The sequence below is a fragment of the Dermacentor variabilis genome, chromosome 9 (assembly GCF_050947875.1).
Source record: "Dermacentor variabilis isolate Ectoservices chromosome 9, ASM5094787v1, whole genome shotgun sequence".
NCBI lineage: Eukaryota > Metazoa > Arthropoda > Arachnida > Ixodida > Ixodidae > Dermacentor > Dermacentor variabilis.
Genome location: NC_134576.1, coordinates 70,356,802 through 70,381,701, shown reverse-complemented (window position 1 = coordinate 70,381,701; position 24,900 = coordinate 70,356,802). Strand labels below are relative to the sequence as shown.

Genomic DNA, 24,900 nt, shown 5'->3' with positions numbered 1-24,900 from the left:
TATAATAGTGGCAAAAAGCAGCTTTTCAGAGAGAACTTGATTTTGTTGTTCTGTGTATTCTGTTCTTCTACCATAAGTATAGTGAATTAATAACTATGTTGCACACAAATACACAGCCTCTCAATGGAACAGACATTTATTTGATACACATGAATTCGCACCCTGTTCATCTAGATTTCAAAATTATGCTGATTGTGGCCAGCCTCTAGTATGTACAGAAGCATGTCTATGATGTAGTCTGAGGGTACATGTGCAGTGCTACTGGGAAGCTAGTTATAGTTCTCACCGCAATGCACCAAGTCAGGTTGTTGCTTAATTGTTATAAAGAAAGGCAGCATCAGCTAGGCTGTAGGGGCGACAAAAATGATTTGTGCAATTCACCAAACATACAAACAGAATATAATATGACTATAATGCCTTGTGCTAGTTAGTATTTCAAGTGATTAAGAGAATGATATAAGGGCTGTTGGATTAATTTGGTTTATTTGTCGTGTTAAAACACAGGCTGTGAAGTTAAATTCAGCATGTCTAGGTTGTTAACATGTCTAAGTATTTACGAAATTGGGGTGGCAGTGAGACTCCCTGGGGAAGCAATACCTCAGTTGTACTGATGGTATGGCTTGATTATATAATTTCATCATTGCTTGTTTAGAAATACGACGGTGGGTTAGAACCTATGAAATCCCACAACAGCAAGGCTGAACATCCATCCTTGCTTCTAAGAGGCTTAAAGAATGATGAACAGTTATGCTTTACAGCATATTTTGGTAACAAATATATGCCATCTTCATTTCAGTGGAACGGAAAGAGGTGATTGAGCACAGCCATGGTATTGTAGCATGCATGAAGGGATACAGGAGAGCCTGGGGGCTAATATATGTTAATGGAGTGAACAAGTAGCTGTGACTGGCAAGATTATTTTACTCCACAGAGGATGCTGCAGTAAGGTTCGTGCAACTGTAAGCAATACGAGAATGAGTAAAAGATTACTTGTAATATATGGATTTGTATGGCAGATGAGAATGTGCACCCAATTTGCCACTACGCATTTTTTCTATTTTATGTTCAGCACAGAGTGTGAGTTACTATGGCTTCTTAACTGGAAATTTCTGCGTTCCGTTTCACAGTGTTTATGGGGCTATCTGCATTCATTTGACTACTTATGAAGTGATTGCATAATAGAACATGCCCACATCACAGATTTACACAGAACATAATATGAATTCATCATAAAGCTCCACCCAAGAAACTGTCTGTTGGTTATGAAAATAAAAAATGGCAACAAACATTCCCTTACTCTCTTGTGCTGCCCCGTACATGCTGCTAATTAACTAATGTCTACAATGCAGACATTCTGTTCTTTCATTAGGGTTAGTTGCAAGTTGCTCTGACACAATGAACATGCATTCATTGCCCACAAGCTACTGCATGTTGGAATCGGTGTTACAGCAGGCATGGCAAATGTTCTCCCCTACTTGTGTCTTGTGCACCATATGAGCCAGCATTTCATTTCATTGTCATGTACCTGTTTAAGCTGTTACTGATTCAGAAAGGCAAATATAAAATGACTTACTACGTCAACCATTTTGCATGCAAGATCCTTGCACTCATTGCAATGCTTATTAGAGAGTTTTAGATCAGGGGGATGCAATCGTTGAGGCTCGAAGTACTAGGGGCCTCAATGCTTGCGTCCCCTTAATCTAGATCTCTATATAGTCGCTTGATAATCTTGCTTTGCTTTGAGATGAAGTACACGTACTGTGCACCTGTTTGTTAGCCTATGCACTTCTCTTTCTTTTTAATGTGGCTGTGCATCAGCTAGCTAGGTTGTCACTACATGAATGATGTTTGGGCCAAGCCCAACGCAATCAAGTAACATTACTTTGCTATAGCTCACTGACTGTGCAAGCTTCTTTTTTGTCTAGGGAAAAGAATAAAAAGAGAATGCATGCATAAATGATGTTGACAGCAGCAAACGGTCTCAAGGCAATCATCCTTGATTGTCGCCATTGCTGAGAGAGCAAGCATGCCTGTATTCACTTTGACCACAGGCTGTACATTGTTTAAATGCTGATAGAAGTATGGATAAATAGTGAAGGGGCAGCAGATTGGCCACCCAAGCCTTTATGCATGGGCATTGCTGCCTTGTGTGCCCTGTAAAGCTCTGTTATCTCTTAAGGCATGAATGACATAACACTACTTCTATTGGCAGGGACATTTTTAGCACCAACAAGAAATGTAAACATTAGGTGAGTTCACGCCTATATGTGGTGCCTTTTCAGCAATATGAATTAATATTTGTTTTTGTGTTAACATTCTTCTCTTGAAAACATATCTGACAAGCATCTCTGCCTGAAGAAGTAACTGTGATATGTACATATCACTTTTATGTATGTCATAATTGTAATCAATTGCTCAAGACGTACTGATGGCTAGTTGTTTAGTCATGACTTAACATGGCAGTGCACTTTGAAATAATGACGCAACATAGAATGAACAAATAGCTCTGTGCGCCCCTGTGTGTTCATTCGGTGTAACATCATTATTCAGAAGTGCAATGCCGTATTACATCATGTAAGCAATTGTAGGCTCACTATTAACTTGACAGCTACTAAAGAGACCTCAGCAGCAAAGTGCAACTAAATCAACAAGCCACTGTTGATGATTCACATGCGTGCTCGGTGATGAAGTGACTTGTCAATCAACACAGCTGTATTCCGTGCTAATAGAACATCTGTATAGGAGTATGTTAATAGATAATGCTGCGGCGCTTCAGCGTGCTACGCTGTTGCTGTGACAGATCCCTTGCTCATTGGCTTAGATACACCTGTGTGTTCGTGTATGCACGTTATTCCAAGCTGTTACGTACAGGGTCTGGCCCCATCCGTGAAAGGAATTCGCATTGGTTGGTGGCAGAAAACAGACCGAGTTTATTTTCTACAACGGATGCAGAAGAGAGCCGCATGTGTTTGAGGGGGCAAACTCTCGGTCCCTGTCTAGTGGCCAAGACGCTGAGGGTGATGGAGAATTCTTGGAACTCGACTCGGGGCGGGGTGGCTTCCTGTTTCGTCTGCACTGGTGCCTTATCCAGCCAAGGAGTGGTGGTGCATCGCTTGTACAAAACACTTGCCTCCCTTCTCAGATGGAGTCGCCGTAGTGATCCGGAGGGTGTCGTTCCCGCTGCGGACATGACTCTGCAGTTGTGTTTGGCACGGTCTCAGGGGCAGTGCCAATCTCTGGTTTGGTCACCGATGATTGCGAAGGCTCAGCATTCCTGAGAGAGTGGCCTCTGACGACGTGGAGTTATCTGCTTTTATCCCAAGCATAAATGGGAGCGGGACACTGCTCGCGGTTAGTGTACAGCCCTTAACCTGTGTCGCCGAATCTTCTGTGGGGTGTCTCAATATACCAGGCTTGATGTGGTCACATTGTCATCGCACTAACCTGTTGGGGCGTTTAATGAGCCACAATCTGTGGTCTAGCTTTTCCAAAATCGTTCCCTCTGTCCAGATCAGATTCCATCCGAAGTTTCAAAAGAAAACTGCTTCTCCTACAGCGAGTACTCTCGACTTTGTGTCCCTGTTGCAGTTGGTATGGATTTTGTTCGCTTTTGCTTAGGGCTGAATGCACGTGAGAGCTGTATCCAGCTCACGCCCAAACATAAGTGCAGCTGGCATTTCACCCGTTGATGTGCAGATTGTGGTGTGTTGCTTTAGAAAAAGTGGGCCAGCCTACACGCGAATGTTTCGTCCTTGTTTTTGGCTAATGCTCGTTTTGTTTCAAAAGCCATCCTTTCTGCTTGGCCATTTGTTGTAGGATGGTACGGTGTGCTTGTTACATGGACCACCCCATTCTTCTTTAGGAAGCTCTCAACTTCTACTGAAACGAAGGATGGCCCGTTATGCCTGCCTGCCCAACAAAAGTACCTTCTTGCACATGCCTTCATGACCACAATTATATGGTGGTTTGCAGGTGCGAGTTTAAGAAGGTAGTTTTTTGCCTTTGTTGGAGTTTCCATCCGGAAGCCTCTAACAAGGCACCCTTCCTGCGCTGAAAGCTCAGTCATCAGTTTCCGGCACGATGAAAACTGTTCTTTTGGCAGTTTATGAACTTCACCATTTGAAACAGCCTCCAGCACTTGGGACAGAACTGAGTCTTCTCGAGTCATTCGTGCTAGTTGACGCGGTGAAAGCTCGAAGCTGGGAATGGTAGCCAACATGAGCACGTCTCTTAGGGGATAAGGTTTATCTTGTGCCGGTAGTGGAAGTCAGCTTAGAGTGTCCGCATTTTGGTGCAGTAGGCCAGGCCTGTACAGCAACGTGTAATCGTACATTGCTAGTTTAAGGCACCATTGCGTTAACCTTGATGAAAAGACCCGGGGTACTTGCTTTGTTTCACTCACGATTACAATCAATGCCTGGTGATCTGTTATGGTCACATGCCGGCCAGCTATGTACTTATGAAAATGACTGATGCTGTAGATTACTGCTGCACTTTCTTTGTTGAGCTGGAAGTAGCTCTTTTCGGCACTTCCCAGTGTTCATGAACTGAATGCAATGGGCGCCTCTCAGCAAATAGCATCTTCCCGAGCGAGGACGGCATCAACGCCGTAAGGCGATGCGTCCACAGACAAAAGAAGGGGATCCGTCCCGTCGTAGTGAGCGAGCACTGTAGATGCATGAATCATCTCCTTAAGTGCCTCGAAATTGGCTTGATGCTTGCTCTTTCACTTCCAGTGCGTGTTTTTCTCTAGGAGCCTATACAATTCCACCACGACCATTGCTCTGTTCTCCAAAATGAGGTCGTCAAATGAAATAAGGCCCAGAAAAGCCCTTAGGGATGTCTTGTCAGATGGTTTGGGTGCTTGAAGTATAGCCTCAACCTTTTTCTCGGTGTTGCAAACACCATTGCCATCAATTCGATGTCTCAGAAACTAAACTGACGTAATTCCGAACCTGCACTTTTCTTTCTTGAGGCGTAAGCCTTTCTCAGTCTCGACAGAACCTGATGCAGACGCTGTGCATGCTCATTTGCACTATTCCCGTTGACAATGATGTCGTCAAGGGGAACACTCACCCCTGGAATTCCAGGTATCTATATCGCCCTCACGCACTGGAAGATAGCTGGTGCAGCGGAAATTCAGAACGGGAGGCATTCCACCCTGAATAGTCATTTTGTGGTGTTCACTGTGAGCAGTGCTGCTGTTTTTTCATCAACTTTCAGTTGTTGATATGCTTGATAAAGATCCAACATTGAGAAGAGGGTTCCACCATGCAGGTTTGCAAACACTTCATCTATAGTTGGTAGCGGGTAAGATGCCTTCTTCGCTGCTGCATTAACAGTAACAGTTTTAACAGTACTCCTGTAGTCACAACAGACATTGAGTGTACCGTCGGTCTTCTGAACAAGTACCAATGGGGTTGCCCCTTTGGTATGCTGCATTGGTTTTAGGATGCCTTGGCGCTGCAGATGGTCAAGCTTATGTTCCATAAGCGCCTGCAGCGCCACTGAAATCGGACGAGCCTTGCAAAACATTGCTGTCGCACCGTCTTCAAGTTCCAGGTGAACTAAAGGACCTGTATAGCTTCCAATGTCTTCCTTGAAGACATCTGGGTGTCATCCCATGACCTCTGTAATTTCTAGTGCTGGCTCTCCAACGTGGTTGATCCCCTTCACCTGAATTTGAAGTGCCAAAAACCAATCTCTGCCTCGGAGGCTGCACCCGGTGCCCGTCATAACCAACAACGGCAGCAGATAGTCCTTTGATCTCAACATCACATGAACTTGTGTGGAGCCCAGGACGTGTAATTGTTTACCTGACCATGTGCACAAATCGAGCGGCTCGCATGAAAGCCACGGAGTGTTTTTCTTCCACCTTCTGTAGGCTGTGTCTTCGCTTATCAGGGAGCATGCTGTATCTGTGTCCACCTCAAACTGGACTGGCTTTCCCTCCACTATCAAGTCCACGAGCAACTTGGGGCAGTGTGTACGTACACTATCTGTGTGCAGCTTGCAGCAGGATTTGCTGACAGGTGGTGGTTTGACACTGTGTGCCCATAGCTGTTAAAGGGCCCCTGAAACGGTTCGGACAAATTTTGTAGACGCGTAGGATACAGCTTAAGTGGAACATTCGCACCACAATTTAAGTGAAGCGTTACGCATTAATGGAGCTACAAGCGATTAGAAGCTACCCTCCTCCCTAGCCATGCTTTTCCTCCTCAACTCGCTCGCCGAGCGAGTGGGGCTAAGCTCCGCCTTCACTGGTTCAGCGTCACGATGCGACGTCACATCGTCCACTTCCGGTTGTTTTGGAGCCCGCCCCCGCCCGCGCGAGACCGCTCCGCTAGCCGCTTGGCCGTCGACCCCAAGCGAGAGCTATCGAAGCAGCGTGCGTTGCGAGCATTCTGTCGTAGCGCCGAACGTGTCTTGTATTCCGGTAACCACAGGCAAGCTGGTCATTTCGGCAAATGACTGCAGGCATAAACTCAAGCTGATGAAGGAAGTTTAGCGTAGACGTACGTGAGCGGCCTGATCGGTCTGCGCGGTCGATACACTTGTTGGTGCAGCGCTTAACCAGCCAAACAAAGCGCTAATATTGCTCTAACCAAGTGTAAAACGTTTTAAACATTTATAAAAACAACGTGTTACACTCCTGCGAAAAATACACACCAGCAGCAAAGAAGAATACACTTCGTTGCTGCTACTGTGTATGGTTGAGCTCTGTGCCACCAGGTGGCTGCACCGTGCAGACCATTCGCATTTGCCCTTCTGCTCATCTCATGGCTCATCCCGTTACGGCAAAGTCAAGCGGCCAGACTCTGTCCCCTTGCGCTTGCGTTTTCCCTAATACCGGACTCGGGAAACGCTATTGCGTTAGTAATCTTCCGGTGTAAAGTGACGGCCACAAACGCGCAAATCCTGGCGCCGATCGAATAGCGGCAGTCCGATGCGCAGCAGCCAGTTCGCTCGGACGCTGCCTTGCAGAGGGACACGATGTCGCAGCTTGACATATTGCCAGTCGCTACGTTTGCAGTCCACAAGGCAACAAAGTCGAATCATAGTGCTCGCGAAAAGACTGAGACCGACTCTGACCGCGGCGCTCTCTTCAAAATGGAGTACGTTGTAACACAAGCAGACGACACATGCTGTGTGCCGGAAGTGCTTAAGCGTACTGAAAAATTATTCTTGTGCATTCTCTTTATGTTACTTTCTTTTGATAAAAACAAATTAACTAACATTCAAACTATTACGAAGATCATTTGTTTACCATAAAGTTGGAAAAATTATCTATCACGCGCCCTTGTCAGCCAATCGGATAGCTCGCCCCACTGACGTCGTGTGGGTGATTTCGGTCATATGGGTAGGGGCGGCTTAAAATTCCGCCGAGCAGTGCGCTGCGATCGGCAGCGATGTGCATATTTAAAACCTTATAATAAATTACACGCTTTACGCGGAGCACTTATATGTGTCAATTAATGATCAGAAGGACCTACTCTAACGACTCAATACGTTTGTAGAAAATTGTCAAAAGCGTTTCAGGGTCCCTTTAATTGTCGGAGCGTGGTTCCGTGTTTTTCTTTTTCTTTGAGATGCAGGCACGCTCGATGTGACCTTCCTTGGAGCAGAAACGGCGCTCGGCTGTCTTGAATTTGCATGTTTCAGGGTCGTGCAAGCCGTCGCATCGATAGCAATGTCACGCTGACGTATGCTTGCCTCCTGGCTTGATTTGCGACGTCCTGTTAATTTCCTCCGAGGTTGCCACTCCCTTGATATCTCGCTGATGCCTTGACGCACTTTCCGCTGACAAGGCTGAGTCCACAGCGCATTGAAATGTCAGGCTTTTTCTGCGAACAGTGTCTGCGGAAGATGTTCGTGCCAGACGCCGCGGACGAACTTGTTCCGCAGCATCACATCTTGGGGCGGCATAGTTGGGTTCGCCGCTGAAGCGGTCGTTTGGGTGTCAGGTTACGTCGTCGATATTGTAGCCGAAGGCAGCGCTCCGAAGTTGCAGTCGGCTGTCAACGTTCCGAGGGCCGCAGCTTAGCTGCTGATCGACTCGTCTGGCCGTTGGTCGGGTCTTTGAAACACGTACCGGCTCTAAAGCTCGGATGTCCTGGTGTCGAAGTGCCGCCTTAGAAGTGTCACTGAATCATTTAAGTTGACTTCTGCCGGGATCTTCGGCGTATATCAGCGTGCACACGGTGTTCGAAAGTGTCGGCTGCACAAAGCGTGAGGAGAAGTGCCCGCTTCTTCGCTGACGTCGCTCGCCACGAAGTAAAACTCGAGGCGCTGGATCCACGATTCCCATAACTTGCCCGAGAAAGGCTCGACAGGGCCGTACATTCGTCCTATAGCCATGGCCTTAACTTCGAAAACTTACAGATCCGCTTCGCAACTCCTGCCTCATCGCCAGTGTTACGTACGGGGTCTGGCCCCATCCGTGAAAGGAGTGCGCATCGGTTGGTGGCAGAAAACAGACTGCGTTTATTTTCTACAAAAGACGCAGGCGAGAGCTGCATGTGTTCAAGGGGGCAAACTCTCGGTCCCTGTCCGGTAGCCGAGACGCTGAGGGCGACGGAGGATTCTCGGAACTCGACTCGGGATGGGGTCGCTTCCCGTTTCTCCGCGCTGGTGCTTCGTCCAGCCGAGGAGCGATGGTGCGTCGCTTGTCCATAACACAAGCTTTCGCTAGCACAGCTACAGAAAGTTCGCCAGCACGCCGTACACAACCGAGCACATAGTGACGTATGTTGTCGCAACATTATGCGGTAGCCATAAACAAATAACAAAAAAGCGGCACAGGTAAGACGACTGCACAGTGTTCCAAAGGTGGCTCACCACGTCAATGCCACACATGCAGCACAGAATGTGACAGTGCAGGAGTCGCGTTTTCACCATGACGCGGAAGCTTCTACCTACATCGACAAAAATATGCTAGTGTCGTCTGCTGTTGGCGATAGTTGCCGACTTCGAACAGTGTTGCTCTGCGCACTGCCGAATGTTTGCCAGCTTTCAACAGACGTCGCGTCCCCGAACCGAAGTGCGGATGCAGGCGCATTCGAACCGCTCGAGCTAACTAATAAAAAAATAACTAATAATACACAAACGTAATAAAAAAATCCTGGCACGGTGCGAAATATTGCTGATCGCCAGCACTCGAGGCTGCCAACTCGCTGATGCATGTTGCCAGTTGCTGGTTACCTATTTGGACAACCAGAGGGCGCATGCGAACCGCACCGCATCATGCGGACTCAGCGTAAATGCAATTTTGTGACCGATCGCGGCGATCGCCCGTTTTTCACGAACCGCATGCATGCGGTGCGGCGTGCGGCGATGGGCGGTTTGAGCGTAAATCGGCCCTTACTCGCAGGCGGTCAATTGCCGCCCCGCATGCCCGCTTGAGCAGAGGGTTACCAACATGGTATGAAAAGTCGCATCGAGCGCAGTTCCATTCTTCCCTAAATTAAGGACCCGCCGCCCCCGGCTCACTTCCACGAAACACACTTGCCACGCTTGCCTTGTCATCTCCCTGCGCACTGGCTTGGAGGACGCCGTCACAGCTTTCAACATAGACTCCCTGACAGCCCGCGTATGCATTGCTGAATGCTCGGCTCCACTGCAGCTGCGTCTGGTACGAAGAAGACAGCTAAGAAAAGCACGGCGAACAGTAGCAGATGCCGTCCCAACTTCTACACTCTCAAGGTTTGCGAACATTGGCGCTGGCAACATTACTCTTTTCCGTTTGGACACGCTGCGCCATCTGGCGGCGGTGCCACTAAGTCAGCGCGTGGTGCGTGTTTTGATTCAACTCAGGATCGCAGAAATATTTAACAGCTTTCTTTGCTATTGAAGAGAGGCATAACCAACGGCACATACCCAATGACCGAAGGGAGACAGACAGATGCTATCCTTCTGCGGTGGACTTAAAGCAGGATCCTGAAAATCGGTCTCCCTTGCGATTCCCACATATGTGTGCAAACCATAACCCCTTATTTCCGTATCTCTTACATACGCACTTCCGTTTACTGCACCGTAACGCCAGTTGTGCCAGACCGGCTGCGTTTCTGATGCCTCTCGCTGTGAGTGCTGGCGCTTTTGCATCTCACACTTTTCCTACTTCACCGCTCCCAGAAGGTATCTTATTCACTGGCCCCTCTAATTTCATTTCGCTCTATGTTGTACGAAATATTGTTTCTTCAAACCAATTTGATATCATACCACCACACCACGGCTCTACAAACGTCTATCACGAGCTTAGCATCTTTCAGACTAAATCAATGTAATGAGCATACATTACTACAGGCAGAAATAGCGCGGAACTTGAATATTTATAACCGATTCACTACGACTGACTCAGCACACGGTTATCCTATTTTTTCTTTCAAAAAATGATGTTATTTCTCGCACTGGTGGTAGTTGAAATACTAATCGCCCTTGAATAAGTAAATTTTGTTCAACATTTTCTAACGCCGTAACCTGCCCATGCGAACTTGGCGATGTAACACGGTGGCCCATTGTTAAACGCGCTGACCGCTCACGGAGCTCTATAAACACCTTACTCGCCGACATCAGGCCGCTACCGGAAGCAGGAGTTAACTGAGAGAGTAGAAGGCGCGGTGGAAACCAGGTGACCCGGCCACGTATTCGGGCCAAGATCACCGCTCCTTTCACGACCAGAGCTGAGCCCACCCCGCTTCGGCCAACCGTCCAGACCTCGCGTATACACTGGCTGTCGTTTTCACCCCAGTTCATTCGACACAAATGAAGCAACTTAAAAAAAAAAGAGTACCAAGAGCACAAGATGGACTGCGTCGGAAGGCAGACAGGAACAGCAACGTGACGGTAAACAAGCTACCATTCTCTCTTCCGGTCCACAGCCCGTCGCGTTCAACAAATTCCTTCGCCTGGGGCTGGCGAAGGAACGGTCCTCGCCCTAAACTGTCGTTACTGCTCCCCGTCAAAGCGTAGTACATTACGCGCAGCAAACTATGCGTATTCGCACCCGTCTGTGTGAGGGCGCCATTGTGACCGGCGAAGGCGCGTCCGTGGGTGGCACGACGAGCAGCGCGTCTTCTGGTTCCCCTTCTCGATGGGCTCCCACTGCAGAGGCCCCGCCACGCGACCTAAATTCCAAGGCGGGTCTCCCGAATATCCCCTGTTCTTAGCCCCAATGTGTGCCGTGAGAAGCGGCACACGCTCTACTGAGGGGAAGCCGTGTGCCTGCCCAGCTCCGGTGCCAGGTGCTAAGCACCCAGCGCCCTTGAGTTCGCTACCAGCGTTTCTGCAATAGACAGAGAAAAGAAATGCGTAAGGACTGCAACAACAATCGCTCATCCGAGGCGCATGCCGCATGGCGTAACAGAAGGTTAGCTGAAGCCCGGATCCGCAACCAATGTACTTTCAAAAGACGAAGCGCCAAGAGAGACAGCACACTAATGACGAAAGAACAATGACGGGACAAGGCGCTACTTGCAACTGTTTATTGAGGTCAGTTCAAAGCGGCTGAATATACGGCCATGGAGAGAAGGGGAAGAAAGAGAGGGAGCAGAAAAGACATCAGTGCTCCCTCTTTTTTCCCCCTCTCCCCATAGCTATATGTTCAGCCGCTTTTGACCTAATAAACAGTTGCAAGTAGCGCCTTGTCCCGTCATTGTTCTTTCTTCATTAGTGTGCTGTCCCTGTTGGCGCTTCGTCTTTTGAAAGATTTGAACCAACCAGCCCCACAAGCTGTTCTATTGGAACGAATGTACGCAACGGCCACGAATAAAGAAGAGCCACTCAAACACATACCAAAAAGCTGCTCACAACAACTTTAGCTGCTCTGAGAGCTTCATCTCGTGATTCTTGCACCTGCGGTTGCAATTATGGGGCTTGTTTTTTCACTCGGTCGGCGGCCTCAGAGACAATGTTCTGCCGTGAGACAAAGTTGCCCCAAGTCTATTTTTCTTCGTATGGAGCTCTGCCCAGAATAAACCAAGAAGCGGTGCATATATCGTGGACAGCTTTTATTCTATAAACGTACTTTTAAATCGAAGCTTTCTTTTGCTCTTCCTCCTAGTTTGAGCGGCCTGGCTGCCGCTTTTTTAGCGCGTGTGCCACTTTGACCACTGGCTATGTGCAACTTGTCACGTGCCACTGGGCCTGTACACAGTATTTTCCAGTCACACACAACGGATATGTGCCACTGGGTATTTTCACGAAAAGACAGCAAAACAATAGGCGAGAAGGGAAAGATTGGGCTGCAGAGAAGTGAAAAAAAAAAACTCCGCATTAACGAGACATTCGCTAACGCCTATTTGCTTGTCATCTGTGTCATTTCGCACACACATTTCCGCCATATTAGCGTTGCGTTGCATTTATAACATTTCCTTTAACATTAGTGCAAACACAACAGAAAGCTTCCGACTTAGTACCGATACCCACGTATAGTGGGACGGGCCTAATTATTATTATTTTTTGTTTTAGATCACCTAAGGAACGAAATTCTCTATAGTTAAGTATATTTCGCGGAGATGTGGGAAACACACTTTTTTTCTTTGCTGTCTTATAAATATTGTAAATGCCATATACAGAAAAAAAAGTTATTTGTACCTTTAAGTGCTTAGGCCAGCCGTTAATGGCCGATTATTATAACACGCAGATATTCAGTCTGGCTCCTCGAAGCGATACACCAACCATAAAGTTGTTATTGCATGGTTAACAGCACTCTGTAATTGATTTTGCTTCTGGTTGGTATGTCAACATTTCTTGAATTACGGGTACTTTTTTGATATAATAATGATGAAATTGTTGGAAACTCGTGAAATGTTTTTCTCACGGGATGCCTGTGTCAGAAGTTCATACCGTGACCTCGTCCAGGTGTGCCGCCATGTAGGCTTGATAATTCCCCGTTCCTAATTGAAAGATGCCTCGGATGTCGCGCTTCCAATCACATATTTTGTAACCTATGGGACCACGAATAGCGGAGGAGGACTTGTCACTTATTTAAACATTGCATTGTGATGGAAAACTAAGAATTCATCAACAATGGGCGCTATACCGTTCACCGCTATCAACGAACCAAGACAACCTCCTGTGCACATATGCGAATCTTTTTTGTTCAGGTAGAGCATGCTCCTCTGTGCGATATAGCTACTGTCAAAAGTGATAACAAGACTCCTTCAAGAATTTATTTATCTCATTCTCCCGAGTGTTATAAGTATTTGTCAGAAATGTCCTGTTCGTCACTGCGCAGCGGCATAGGCAGAACTAAAACTAGTCTGTCGTTTGTCACAAAGCCACTTCAGAATGCCGTAAGTGGACCTGACATACAGGATGCGATGAACAATATTCTTTATGGTTCTGTCAATGGACAACTTGCGGCAAACCTGCTGCGCATGCGCGAAAGAAGCCGGACAGCAGCGCCCTCAGCTTGGTTGGAAAGCAAACAGACGACTTTCCGCCGGACCACGTTGATCCGGTAGACGCGGGGGTTTCTGGGCTGCACCTTTCGGCACATTGCCAGCGCACTGCGTCGCGTATGGCTGTACTAATTACTTTTACGGCAAAGAGGCGGTGAAGTTTTTTAGATTTCCGTCAGCAAAACTGTATCCTGAGAAGCGAGATGCTTGGATATCTGCGGTAAAAAGGAAGAACGAAGACGGTTCGTTGTGGCAACCGAACAAGAGCGTGTAAACTTTTATTTCAAATCAACAAGATTTGAGTCCGGCGTCTTTTTAGTGGGTCTGGGCACGCGCCGCGGACGCGGTTCCGAGAACATTCACGCATTTCCAGCGCGCATTTTATTGCAGGTAAGTGCTAAAACAAACTTGATAGACATGCGAAGAGTTTTGAGCAATGCATGCTGTTGAGCTAGGTAGTTTGCTATGCTTCTAACCAGCGTAAACAGAATCGATAAGGTGAAAAGCGATCTGGCATGACCATCCGTACGGATGCTCCGCGTATCCGGGTCGTCCGTCCATGTCGCATTTCTCAGCCGTGTCCTTTTGCACTGGTTTCTGCAGTTATGACAGCTTTGCTGGTTTTGCTAATATTTTGAAAAATTGCAGGGCGGCCGTCAACATTTAACAATCATCCCGACTACGTGCCAAATATGTTCTGCTACACGAGAACTCCGGGCCAGGCTGGTGCGGATCGGCACAGCCGTTGGCTGAAAAACCAAGGTGAATGCAAGGTTTCAGTTCGTATGTACTTGTTTCGTTTTTATAGGTTGAAATAGGGATTGATGTGAGCTAGCAACCGCATACGCACGACTGAGCGCGGCAAGTTTCAGAAGCCGCGCGGAACGCTGCAACAATACGTTTAAATGAAGAAGTAACGAGATTAGCGAAATTAAGGAACTGCAGACCTGTTAAAAATGAAAACGTACAGCTCGAAATTATTGTTTTGCTATGCGCTTCGCGTACATTTTACGCTAATCGAGTAAGCGTGAAGTGCTGCGTTGGACTTGAGAAGCGACCTTGCAAGTTACCACTTTTTCGTTCTCGCGCTCAACGTCCTGGAGCAACCTATCGAGTATGAGAAATACTGTAGTGAGGAGTGCTGGTTTAAAGCGTTTTTGACGTGTCCTCTTTTCGAACACTTGGACGCGCGTTGTTTCATCTTCATGGCAACGCGCCCGTTCATGTCGTGATTGAGCGCTTGTCTTTCGGACTACGGCAGACTTACCTTAACCATTGAGCTACCGTGGCGGATTAGTACCCCTTATCGCACTAACAAGTGTTAGAGCTTTTCGACGGGAGCATGTAAGTAACATGTAGCCTGTGATGGGGATGTGCATGCTGTATTTGGTCTGGACCGCTGCAAGGCGGTGCGCACTGAGCGTGTACTTTTAACACAGCTTTGTGTTTGTTCACAACGGTGATGACAATGTGGATCACGGTCTTTGAATTTTTAGAGGCACCTGGCATTGTGGTTTCTCGTTTGTTTGTCTGTGCATACTTTACCTGCTTATTTGTACACTTTTTCTAAAGGCATAGCTGATTTTTTCTAACCATCATGAAACTTCATTACAGGCGCTGCTTCTACAAAGCAGCAAGGTAGCAAGAACACAGCAAGTCAGCTCAGTGCCACACAGCAACCTACAGCCCCTTCGTTGAACCAAGGGAAGGCCAGTAAAGGTACATATTGTCACGTGGTGGTGACGTTGAATAACACAGTAGCAATACTGTGAACAAGAAAACTAACTTTTATTGGGCGAACCTGTGCCCACAAAACAGGCTACACTTATAGCGCAACGATAGCGGCGAACACGCTCGGCGATCGTCGAAAATCTGATCAGCGGGTCAAGCGCGTCGGCTTTTATGCAGCGGTCATCGAATGTTCCAGACTAATCGTTGGGACCCGCATGCCTTCTACAAAGTTCTACACCATTCGCGTCAAGCGATGAAATCAGATAACACAAGGTTCGGCGACAACAGACAGCCGGGTAGAAGCACCGATAACTTTCCAGAAACGTCGGATACATGCCGGCGCGTCCCTCGCTGTGCGATTACATTTGTTAAGCGGCGAAACGTGGTCGCCCGATAAAGATAAGTACACGTGTCAATACCCCCCTCTTAAAAAGCATCGACCCGATGCTGCAAACAAACGAAGGTAATAAACAAGAGCACTCGTAGCAAAGAAAAGAACAAAAACGGTGAAGTTCGTCAGCGTCCGTAAAAGGGTTTAAGGCGCACCACGTGGACCACTTCAGATCGTGCGCGGTGCCGCTGTGAATGCGAAATGCCGTCTGGCACGACCTCATAGTCCAGAGCGCCAATACTTCGGATGACCTTGTAGGGTCCGAAATAGCGTCGGAGTAGTTTCTCACTGAGTCCTCGTCGGCGTATCGGGGTCCAGACCCAAACACGGTCGCCAGGTTGGTACTCGACGAAGCGTCGTCGGAGGTTGTAGTGTCGGCTGACAGTCCTCTGCTGGCTCTTGATTCGCAGGCGGGCGAGCTGGCGGGCTTCTTCGGCGCGCTGGAGATAGCTAGCGACGTCAACATTCTCTTCGTCAGTTACGTGCGGCAGCATGGCGTCAAGCGTCGTCGTCGGGTTCCTGCCGTAAACCAGCGTAAACGGCGTGATCTGTGTTGTTTTTTGCACCGCCGTGTTGTACGCAAAGGTTACGTACGGCAGGATCACGTCCCACGTCTTGTGTTCGACGTCGACGTACATTGCTAGCATGTCGGCGAGGGTCTTGTTCAGGCGCTCCGTGAGACCATTCGTCTGCGGATGGTAGCCGGCCAGTTGTCCTCCTGTGGCTTGTCTGGCTGTACTGCAGAATGGCTTGGGTGAGCTCTGCTGTAAAAGCCGTTCCTCTGTCGGTGATGAGGACTTCTGGGGCACCATGTCGCAGCAGGATGTTCTCCACGAAAAATTTCGCCACTTCGGCTGCGCTGCCTTTTGGTAGAGCTTTAGTTACAGCAAAACGGGTGAGATAGTCCGTCGCCACGACGATCCACTTATTCCCGGATGTTGACATCGGAAACGGCCCCAACAAATCCATCCCAATCTGCTGGAATGGTCGGCGAGGAGGTTCGATCGGCTGTAGTAATCCTGCTGGCCTTGTTGGTGGTGTCTTGCGTCGTTGACAGTCTCGGCATGTCTTGACGTAACGGGCGACGTCGGCGGTCAGACGCGGCCAGTAATACCTTTCCTGTATTCTCGACAGTGTCCGGGAGAATCCGAGGTGCCCAGCGGTTGGATCGTCGTGTAGGGCGTGCAGTATTTCTGGACGCAGCGCTGACGGTACAACAAGAAGGTAGCCGGCGCGGACTGGTAAGAAGTTCTTCTTCACGAGCAGGTTGTTTTTTTAGCGTGAACGAAGACAACGCCCGCTTAAATGCCCTAGGGACAACGTCGGTGTTCCCTTTCAAATACTCGAGGGGGCCTTTTAGCTCCGGGTCGGCTCGTTGCTGTTTAGTGAAGTCTTCCGCGCTTATTATCCCAAGGAAGGCGTCGTCGTCCTCGTCGTCCTGCGGCGGGGGATCGATGGGGGCGCGCGATAAGCAGTCGGCGTCGGAGTGTTTCCTTCCGGACTTGTATATTACCGTGACGTCATATTCTTGTAGTCTGAGGCTCCACCGCGCCAGCCGTCCTGAAGGGTCCTTTAAGTTAGCTAGCCAACACAATGCGTGATGGTCACTGACGACTTTGAATGGCCTGCCATAGAGGTAAGGGCGGAATTTAGCTGTAGCCCAAATGATGGCGAGGCATTCCTTTTCAGTCGTAGAATAGTTGCTTTCCGCTTTTGACAGCGACCGGCTAGCATACGATATCACCCTTTCAAGTCCTTCTTTCCTCTGGACTAGGACAGCACCGAGGCTTAGGCTACTGGCGTCAGTGTGGATTTCGGTATCGGCGTCCTCGTCGAAGTGTGCAAGTACTGGCGGCGACTGCATGCGTCGTTTGAGTTCTTGAAATGCCTTGGCCTGCAGCGTTTCCCACTTGAACACGACATCACATTTGGTTAGACGTGTTAGCGGCTCCGCGATGCGTGAAAAGTCCTTGACAAAGCGCCTATAGTAGGCACACATGCAAAGGAATCTGCGCACTGCCTTCTTGTCGGTTGGCTGCGGGAACTTTGCGATGGCAGCTGTCTTCTGTGGGTCGGGGTGTACTCCTGATTTGCTGATCACGTGGCCTAGGAACAAAAGCTCATCGTAAGCGAAGCGGCACTTTTCCGGCTTCAGAGTGAGCCCTGATGACTTGATGGCTTCTAACACTGTCGCAAGCCGCCTAAGGTGATCGTCGAAATTTCCGGCGAAGACAACGACGTCATCCAGGTAGACAAGGCACGTCTGCCACTTCAGTCCGGCTAACACCGTGTCCATGACGCGCTGAAACGTTGCAGGCGCCGAGCACAGCCCGAATGGCATGACCTTGAACTCGTAGAGGCCGTCTGGCGTGATGAAGGCAGTCTTTTCGCTATCTCTCTCATCGACTTCTATTTGCCAGTAGCCAGACTCGAGGTCCATCGACGAGAAGTATTTAGCGTTGCAGAGCCGATCCAATGCGTCGTCTATCCGTGGAAGGGGGTACACATCCTTCTTCGTGATCTTGTTCAGTCGACGATAATCGACGCAGAAGCGTAGGGTTCCGTCCTTTTTCTTTACCAGGACTACAGGAGAGGCCCACGGGCTTTTCGACGGCTGGATGATGTCGTCGCGCAGCATTTCGTCGACTTGTTGCCTAATAGCTTCACGTTCTCGCCTCGAAACTCGGTAAGGGCTCTGGCGGAGTGGTGGAGCGCTCTCTTCGGTTATTATGCGATGCTTTGCAACTGGTGTTTGTCTAATCCTCGATGACGTCGAAAAGCAGTCTTTGTATCGTCGGAGAAGACTTCTGATCTGTTGCTGCTTACTCATAGGAAGACTTGGATTCACGTCGAAGTCTGGTTCGGGGACAATGCTCATCAGGGAAGATGCGGCTGAATCCGAGAGGACAAAGGCATGGCTGGTTTCCAGAATTTCCTCGATGTATGCGATTGTCGTGCCCTTGTTGATGTGCTTGAACTCCTGGCTGAAGTTGGTTAGCATGACTTCCACTTGCCCTCCGTGGAGTCGAGCGATCCCTCTTGCGACGCAAATTTCACGGTCGAGCAGTAGATGCTGGTCGGCCTCGATGACGCCTTCTACGTCAGCGGGTGTTTCAGTGCCGACGGAAATAATAATGCTGGAGCGCGGCGGGATGCTCACTTGATCTTCGAGCACACTCAAGGCGTGGTGACTACGACAGCTCTCCGGCGGTATTGCTTGATCTTGTGACAGCGTTATCGATTTCGACTTCAGGTCGATGACTGCGCCATGTTGATTCAGGAAGTCCATGCCGAGAATGACGTCTCGTGAACACTGTTGGAGGACAACGAAGGTGGCAGGGTAAGTCCGGTCATGAACGGTAATTCTTGCCGTGCAGATTCCAGTCGGCGTAATGAGGTGTCCTCCAGCGGTCCGAATTTGGGGGCCCTCCCATGCAGTCTTAACCTTCTGCAACTGGGCGGCGATGTGTCCACTCATTACGGAGTAAGCGGCCCCTGTGTCGACTAAGGCAGTGACTGCATGGCCGTCGAGAAGTACGTCGAGATCGGTGGTTCTTTGTCTGGCGTTGCAGTTGGGTCTTGGCGTCGGATCACGGCTGCGTCGCGTTGAACTGAAGCTGGAACGTCGCATCGTCAAGTCGTCTTTCGTCGGTGTAGTCTTGGCTTCCTGACTTCGTTGGGACGGCGCTGTGTCGTCGTTGTGTCGTCGAGGTAGTTTCTTCGGTGTCTTCGTCGGCGGCGGAGGATCTTCGTCAGTTCGACGAACAGCAACCGCACCTCCATCGGTTGCTGCTTTTAGTTTTCCGGATATGGGCTCGCAGAGCGGCCCCGGGCTTGGCCGGTGTATGGTCGGCGCTGCGGCGACAGGTAGCGGCCTTGTGATGGCGAACGCGACGGTCGTCGAGAGCTCCACTGAGTAGCGGCGAGGTAATCGGCGATATCGCGTGGGCGCTCTCCAAGCTGTGGACGCGGCGCGTTGACGGCGAACCCTCTCAGTCCCAAGTCGCGGTATGGGCATCGGCGGTACACATGGCCGGCTTCTCCGCAGTGATAGCAGAGCGGGCGGTGGTCGGGGGCTCGCCAAATGTCCGTCTTCCTCGCGAGGTGCGCTGGGCGACGGGTGGGCGTGCTGGCGGCGGCGGCGGCGGACGACGGAATTGCGGCGTCACAGGGCCCTGGCGCGGTCGCGGAGGGGGGCCTTGACGGCGTGCGACGGCGGCGTAGGTCATCGCTTCCGGCTGAGGCTGTGGTGATTCTGGTTGCACCTCAGGAACTCCAAGCGATCGGTGCACCTCTTCTTTAACGATGTCGGCGATCGAGGCCACTTGAGGCTGCGACGAAGGCAAGACTTTGCGCAGTTCTTCGCGCACTATGGCCCTGATGGTCTCGCGCAGATCGTCCGTGGCCAGTGATTGAATTCCTGCGTAGTGGGTAGAGCTTGTACGGCGGTTGAATTGCCGGTTCCGCATTTCGAGTGTCTTCTCGATGCTGGTGGCCTCGCGAAGGAACTCTTCTACGGTCTTCGGTGGGCTTCGTATCATTGCGCCGAAAAGTTCTTCCTTCACACCACGCATGAGAAGGCGGACTTTCTTCTCCTCGGGCATATCCGGGTCGGCATGGCGGAACAGACGTTTCATTTCTTCCGTGAAGATGGCAACGTTCTCGTTAGGCAGCTGCACTCGGGCGTCCAGCATGGCTTCGGCCCTTTCCTTGCGCACGACGCTCGTAAAGGTGCGCAGGAAGCCGGTACGAAAGAGGTCCCATGTCGTCAAGGTCGACTCCCTGTTCTCGAACCACGTTCTGGCGGCGTCTTCTAGGGCGAAGTATACATGCCGCAACTTGTCGTCGGAGTCCCAGTTGTTGAAAGTCGCGATTCGCTCGTACGTCTCCAGCCAGGATTCCGGGTCTTCAGTTGCTGCTCCATGGAAGGTTTGTGGGTCCCGAGGTTGCTGTAGGATAACGGGGGACACTGGGGCAGCCATTTGGGTTGTCTTGACCACTATCTTCTTTGTCGTTTCAGACAGAAGTCCGTGCTCTGGGGGCAGTCTTTGCAGTCTGCGGCTAGCACGCTGGTCTTGGACGATGTCGGTTTTTTCCTCGGGCTTCGGGCTTGAATCGCGGCTTCGCGGGGGCGTTCGGTACATGAACGCACAAGCACCTCCACCAGATGTCACGTGGTGGTGACGTTGAATAACACAGTAGCAATACTGTGAACAAGAAAACTAACTTTTATTGGGCGAACCTGTGCCCACAAAACAGGCTACACTTATAGCGCAACGATAGCGGCGAACACGCTCGGCGATCGTCGAAAATCTGATCAGCGGGTCAAGCGCGTCGGCTTTTATGCAGCAGTCATCGAATGTTCCAGACTAATCGTTGGGACCCGCATGCCTTCTACAAAGTTCTACACCATTCGCGTCAAGCGATGAAATCAGATAACACAAGGTTCGGCGACAACAGACAGCCGGGTAGAAGCACCGATAACTTTCCAGAAACGTCGGATACATGCAGGCGCGTCCCTCGCTGTGCGATTACATTTGTTAAGCGGCGAAACGTGGTCGCCCGATAAAGATAAGTACACGTGTCAATATACATTAAACCGTAACAGCAAAAGGCTGTCATGGTATGCTCAACGTTAGCATTATAGTTACAAAGAGCACATAGCAAAAAAGCCTATAAGGTTGTAAAGGTTCTTCCTGTAGTGACTTTGAGAAGTTATGGAAATGTTTTGGTATTCTTTCACTTCATCCTGCAGGTGCTGGCATGAATGAAAATACATCTGCAGCCCAGCCGGAGCTACGAACCACCACGCAACAGCCTGCATCCCCATCACCGGCTCAAGGGGAAACAACTAAAGGTATCCGCTCACTATACCACGTCAGTATAAAGACATTTAGTTATATGTAGCATAGGCATTATGACTCGTAACCTGACATTAATGTTTCCTGTGCTGAGTTTACTGTACTCCTCCCTGGAATTTGTCTCAGCATTATATAACACTGCACTTTATTTTCGACATCAACAAGAGTTTTCTGCGAATAATACAGAAATACACCATCAAAAATCATCATCAGCCTAACGGCGCCCACTGCTGGGCAAAGGCCTCTCCCATATTTCTCCAATAACCTGATCGTGTGCTAGCTGCAGCCTTGTTATCCCGGCAACCTTCTTAATCTCATCCACCCACCTAATATTCGATGCCCCCTGTTATGCTTGCCATGCCTTGGAATGAGTCCATTACTCTTAAAGAGAAGCTGAAAGGTTTTCCAGAAAAAATGAGTGAACATCTGTACATAATGGTTTTCAACCCTCCGAATTCGAATATCGTATCGAAATTGAGCGAAAGAAAGCGTAAATATATTTTATTTCGACGAAAAGTGCAGCAGCGGACACGCCCAGCTCGCGCGTCTAGTTTCCGCCTATGATTGGTCGGGCGCCTGGTGACGTCAACTCTAGTAAGCGACCGCTGCCGCTACACATGAAGCACGGTGCCAGGTAGTTTGGTGCTGTTTTTCTGAGACGGTAATGGAAAATTTAGAGAGACTGCGTTTTTCTGAGGAGTTCGGCGTTACTCCCTACATGTACGAGCCGATTGCGAAGAGTCGGCCTCTCGAAGAAGCAAACGATGCTGGTGCGAGCAGTGCTTTCGACGCGAACGAAAGCAAAGTCTTGGGATCTCCTCGTGTTGGAAATGCTCTTTGGTGAGTATGTTTTTTGCAAAGCGATCTAGTGATCTCGCCGATCTTTCGCCGATCTAGTGAGCTCGTTTCCGGTCAAACAACTGTAGTGTTGTGTTCCTGCATGCCTCCTCGTGGAACGTAAGCGGGGATGCGATCGTCGGCATTTGTGCGCTGTCCAAAGCTGTCGGCAATCTACAAAGACGGTTTAAACGCGTGAAAAGCTTCCCGGTTCATGCAGTACGTGTAGTGACCTTCATCTGTTGACTACCACGTTGACTACCACTCACGTTGATTACCACTCACGTTGACTACCACGCACGTTGACTACCACTCTACATACACGCAGACGCACCAACAAAGGAATGCAGGGTCGATCGAAGCAGATTACGATGGCACGCACGCAGAAACAAGCCCGGTCAGGCACGGTCGCGGACGCTGCGAAGGAGCAAAACACTAGAGTTGACGTCACAACACCGCGGTTTCCGGTCTCCGCTCGCATCGTCAGCGTCAGCAGCAGCGCGCGGCATTCGACGGTGGGCGGAGCTACAGCGCAATTTCAACGGACGATTACGTGGCTCCTAATTGAAAAAAAAGCCCCAAATTTTACCTGCATGGTTTATAAGGTTCCTGCATCCGTATATGAGCGTCTTATTGAATTCGACAGACTCTTCAGCTTCCCTTTAATGCCCGTCGGCTATATTGCCTTCTTGGTTTCAACCAAGCCGTCATCAACACGGATTTGTTCCCCGACCCCTCCTCTTCTTTTCTTGTCTCTTAACATTGCACCTATAATTCCTTTCCATAACTCACTGCAAAAATCACTGGCATGAAACTGCACTTTCAGCATTTTAGTCCCGTTTTTTTTTTCTTTAGTGGACTTTGGCAAGGGTTATGCTTGGCTTTGAAATAAAGCTGGGTCCGTGATTATTTTCTAACCGGAGCGGAGTGAGCATGGGTTATTATAGGTCAACATTAGATTGGTTTCGTGCGGTTTAACGTCCCAAATCGACTCAGTCCATGAGGGACACCGTAGTGGAGCACTCTGGAAATTTGACCACCTGGGATTCTTTAACGTGCACCGACAAAACACAATACACGGGCCCCTTGCATTTTGCCTCCATCGAAATGTGACCACCGCGGTATGACACTCTTAAGATTCCTGTGCCGTATGCAGTACAGCTATGGAAACAGTGGTTGTCACCAGGCAACCAATATGTTCTATCACAGCACCTCTGCTACCCGAGTGAAAGTGACAGTTTGTTTCCTTTTGCCATCAGTTGCTGATACCAAGCCATTGCAGGCACCGCTGCCAGAATGCAGTTGTCAACAGTGCAGTTGTGCCAACGTGAGACGCATGGAGCGCACTCTCGGTGAACTGCAGAAACTTGCTATCCAGCTTCAGAACAGAAACCTAAGGCTTGAAAACAAGCTTGAAAGGGTAGAGTCAAGACTTCTCACAGTAAAAATACTGCGTGATCCAAGCAAATGCATGCATTATGTTGGACTTCCAAACATTGGAGTTTTCCAAAGCTTACTGGACTACCTAAACCCCCTTGCTAGTGAAATGGCATACTGGGGTTAGAACCAGAAAAGCGGAAAGGGCTTCCGTGGCCATCGAAAAGATAGTGAATTGGAAAATGAGTTCTTTATGACATTGCTTAGGCTGAGAATAGGAATAGGTGGTGTAGAGCTAGCACGCAACTTCCTAATATGTGAAAGCCAGGTTAGCCGCATCTTCACCACATGGGTGAATCTGCTAAAACGAGAGCTAAAAAAACTGACTACGCTACCTTCTCGGGAAGCCTTGCAACCATACCTGCCGAAGTCATTTCGTGACTCTGCGGACACAAGATTGGTTCTTGATGCAACTGAAGTGAGAATTCAGCGATAATCGTCGCTAAGTGCCCAAAGGCAAACATTTTCAGCATAAAAACATTTCAACACATACAAGGTGCTTGTGGGGTGCACTCCTGATGGATACATAGCGTTTGTTTCCCGCCTTTGGGGTGGGTCAGTGTCAGACTCGACGATCCTGGAAAGCAGTGGACTGCTCGACGAGTTAGTAGAAGGAGATGCAGTCATGGTGGACAAAGGTTTCACCTTCCCCACATACCACCTGGAGTGACTGTGTGCCGACCGCCATTCCGTCAGCGTCATCAAAAACAGATGCCACCAGCTCCAGTCCATGAAACGCGGCGCATTGCCTGTGCAAGAGTCCATGTTGAACGGGCTATTGCACGCGTGAAAAGCTTTCGTCTACTTGACCGGCCATTCCCAATTTCCATGATTGATATTGCTGACCACGTGTTTCAAGTGTGCTGCTTCCTCAGCAATTTTAGGAATCCACTCATAAAAGATGAAGTGGCTGTATAAGCAGAGAAAACAGTTTCAGTGCACAAACTGCTTTTTTTCTTTCTTTGCTGCTACTACTGTGTTGCGATTTTACTGTTTTATGAGGAAATAAATTGATGAAAACAGTGTAAAATTCAAGTTGCTTTATTTTCAGTCTATTCAGAGAAGGCACACATATGGCACCAAGGAATATTGTCATGTGTGCTGCCCTAAGACATGCAGATAAAACATCCTGTGACATATACAGAGCACACATCAGCTGACACATTCAAATGGCTTGTGAAATCCTAGACTTTTTAATCAGCGTGTCATCACGGTGCACAAGCAACAGTAATACAGCATCACA

General features: G+C 49.2%; 1 protein-coding gene and 1 pseudogene across 1 annotated transcript in view; both read left to right on the top strand.

Annotated features, from left to right (window-relative positions):
- Positions 1-23,107, top strand: part of LOC142558401 (uncharacterized) — a 58,351-nt gene extending 35,244 nt beyond the window's left edge. Inside the window, exons 2-5 of the mRNA XM_075670541.1 lie at positions 14,049-14,162; positions 15,015-15,119; positions 21,278-21,379; positions 23,076-23,107. Of these exons, the coding sequence (XP_075526656.1) occupies positions 14,093-14,162; positions 15,015-15,119; positions 21,278-21,379; positions 23,076-23,107 (309 nt within the window). The 5' untranslated portion in view covers positions 14,049-14,092. The remainder of the gene's footprint in view (positions 1-14,048; positions 14,163-15,014; positions 15,120-21,277; positions 21,380-23,075) is intronic.
- A 325-nt stretch (positions 23,108-23,432) lies between these two features.
- On the top strand, positions 23,433-24,672 carry LOC142558051 (uncharacterized; annotated as a pseudogene).
- The last annotated feature ends 228 nt before the right edge of the window (positions 24,673-24,900 follow it).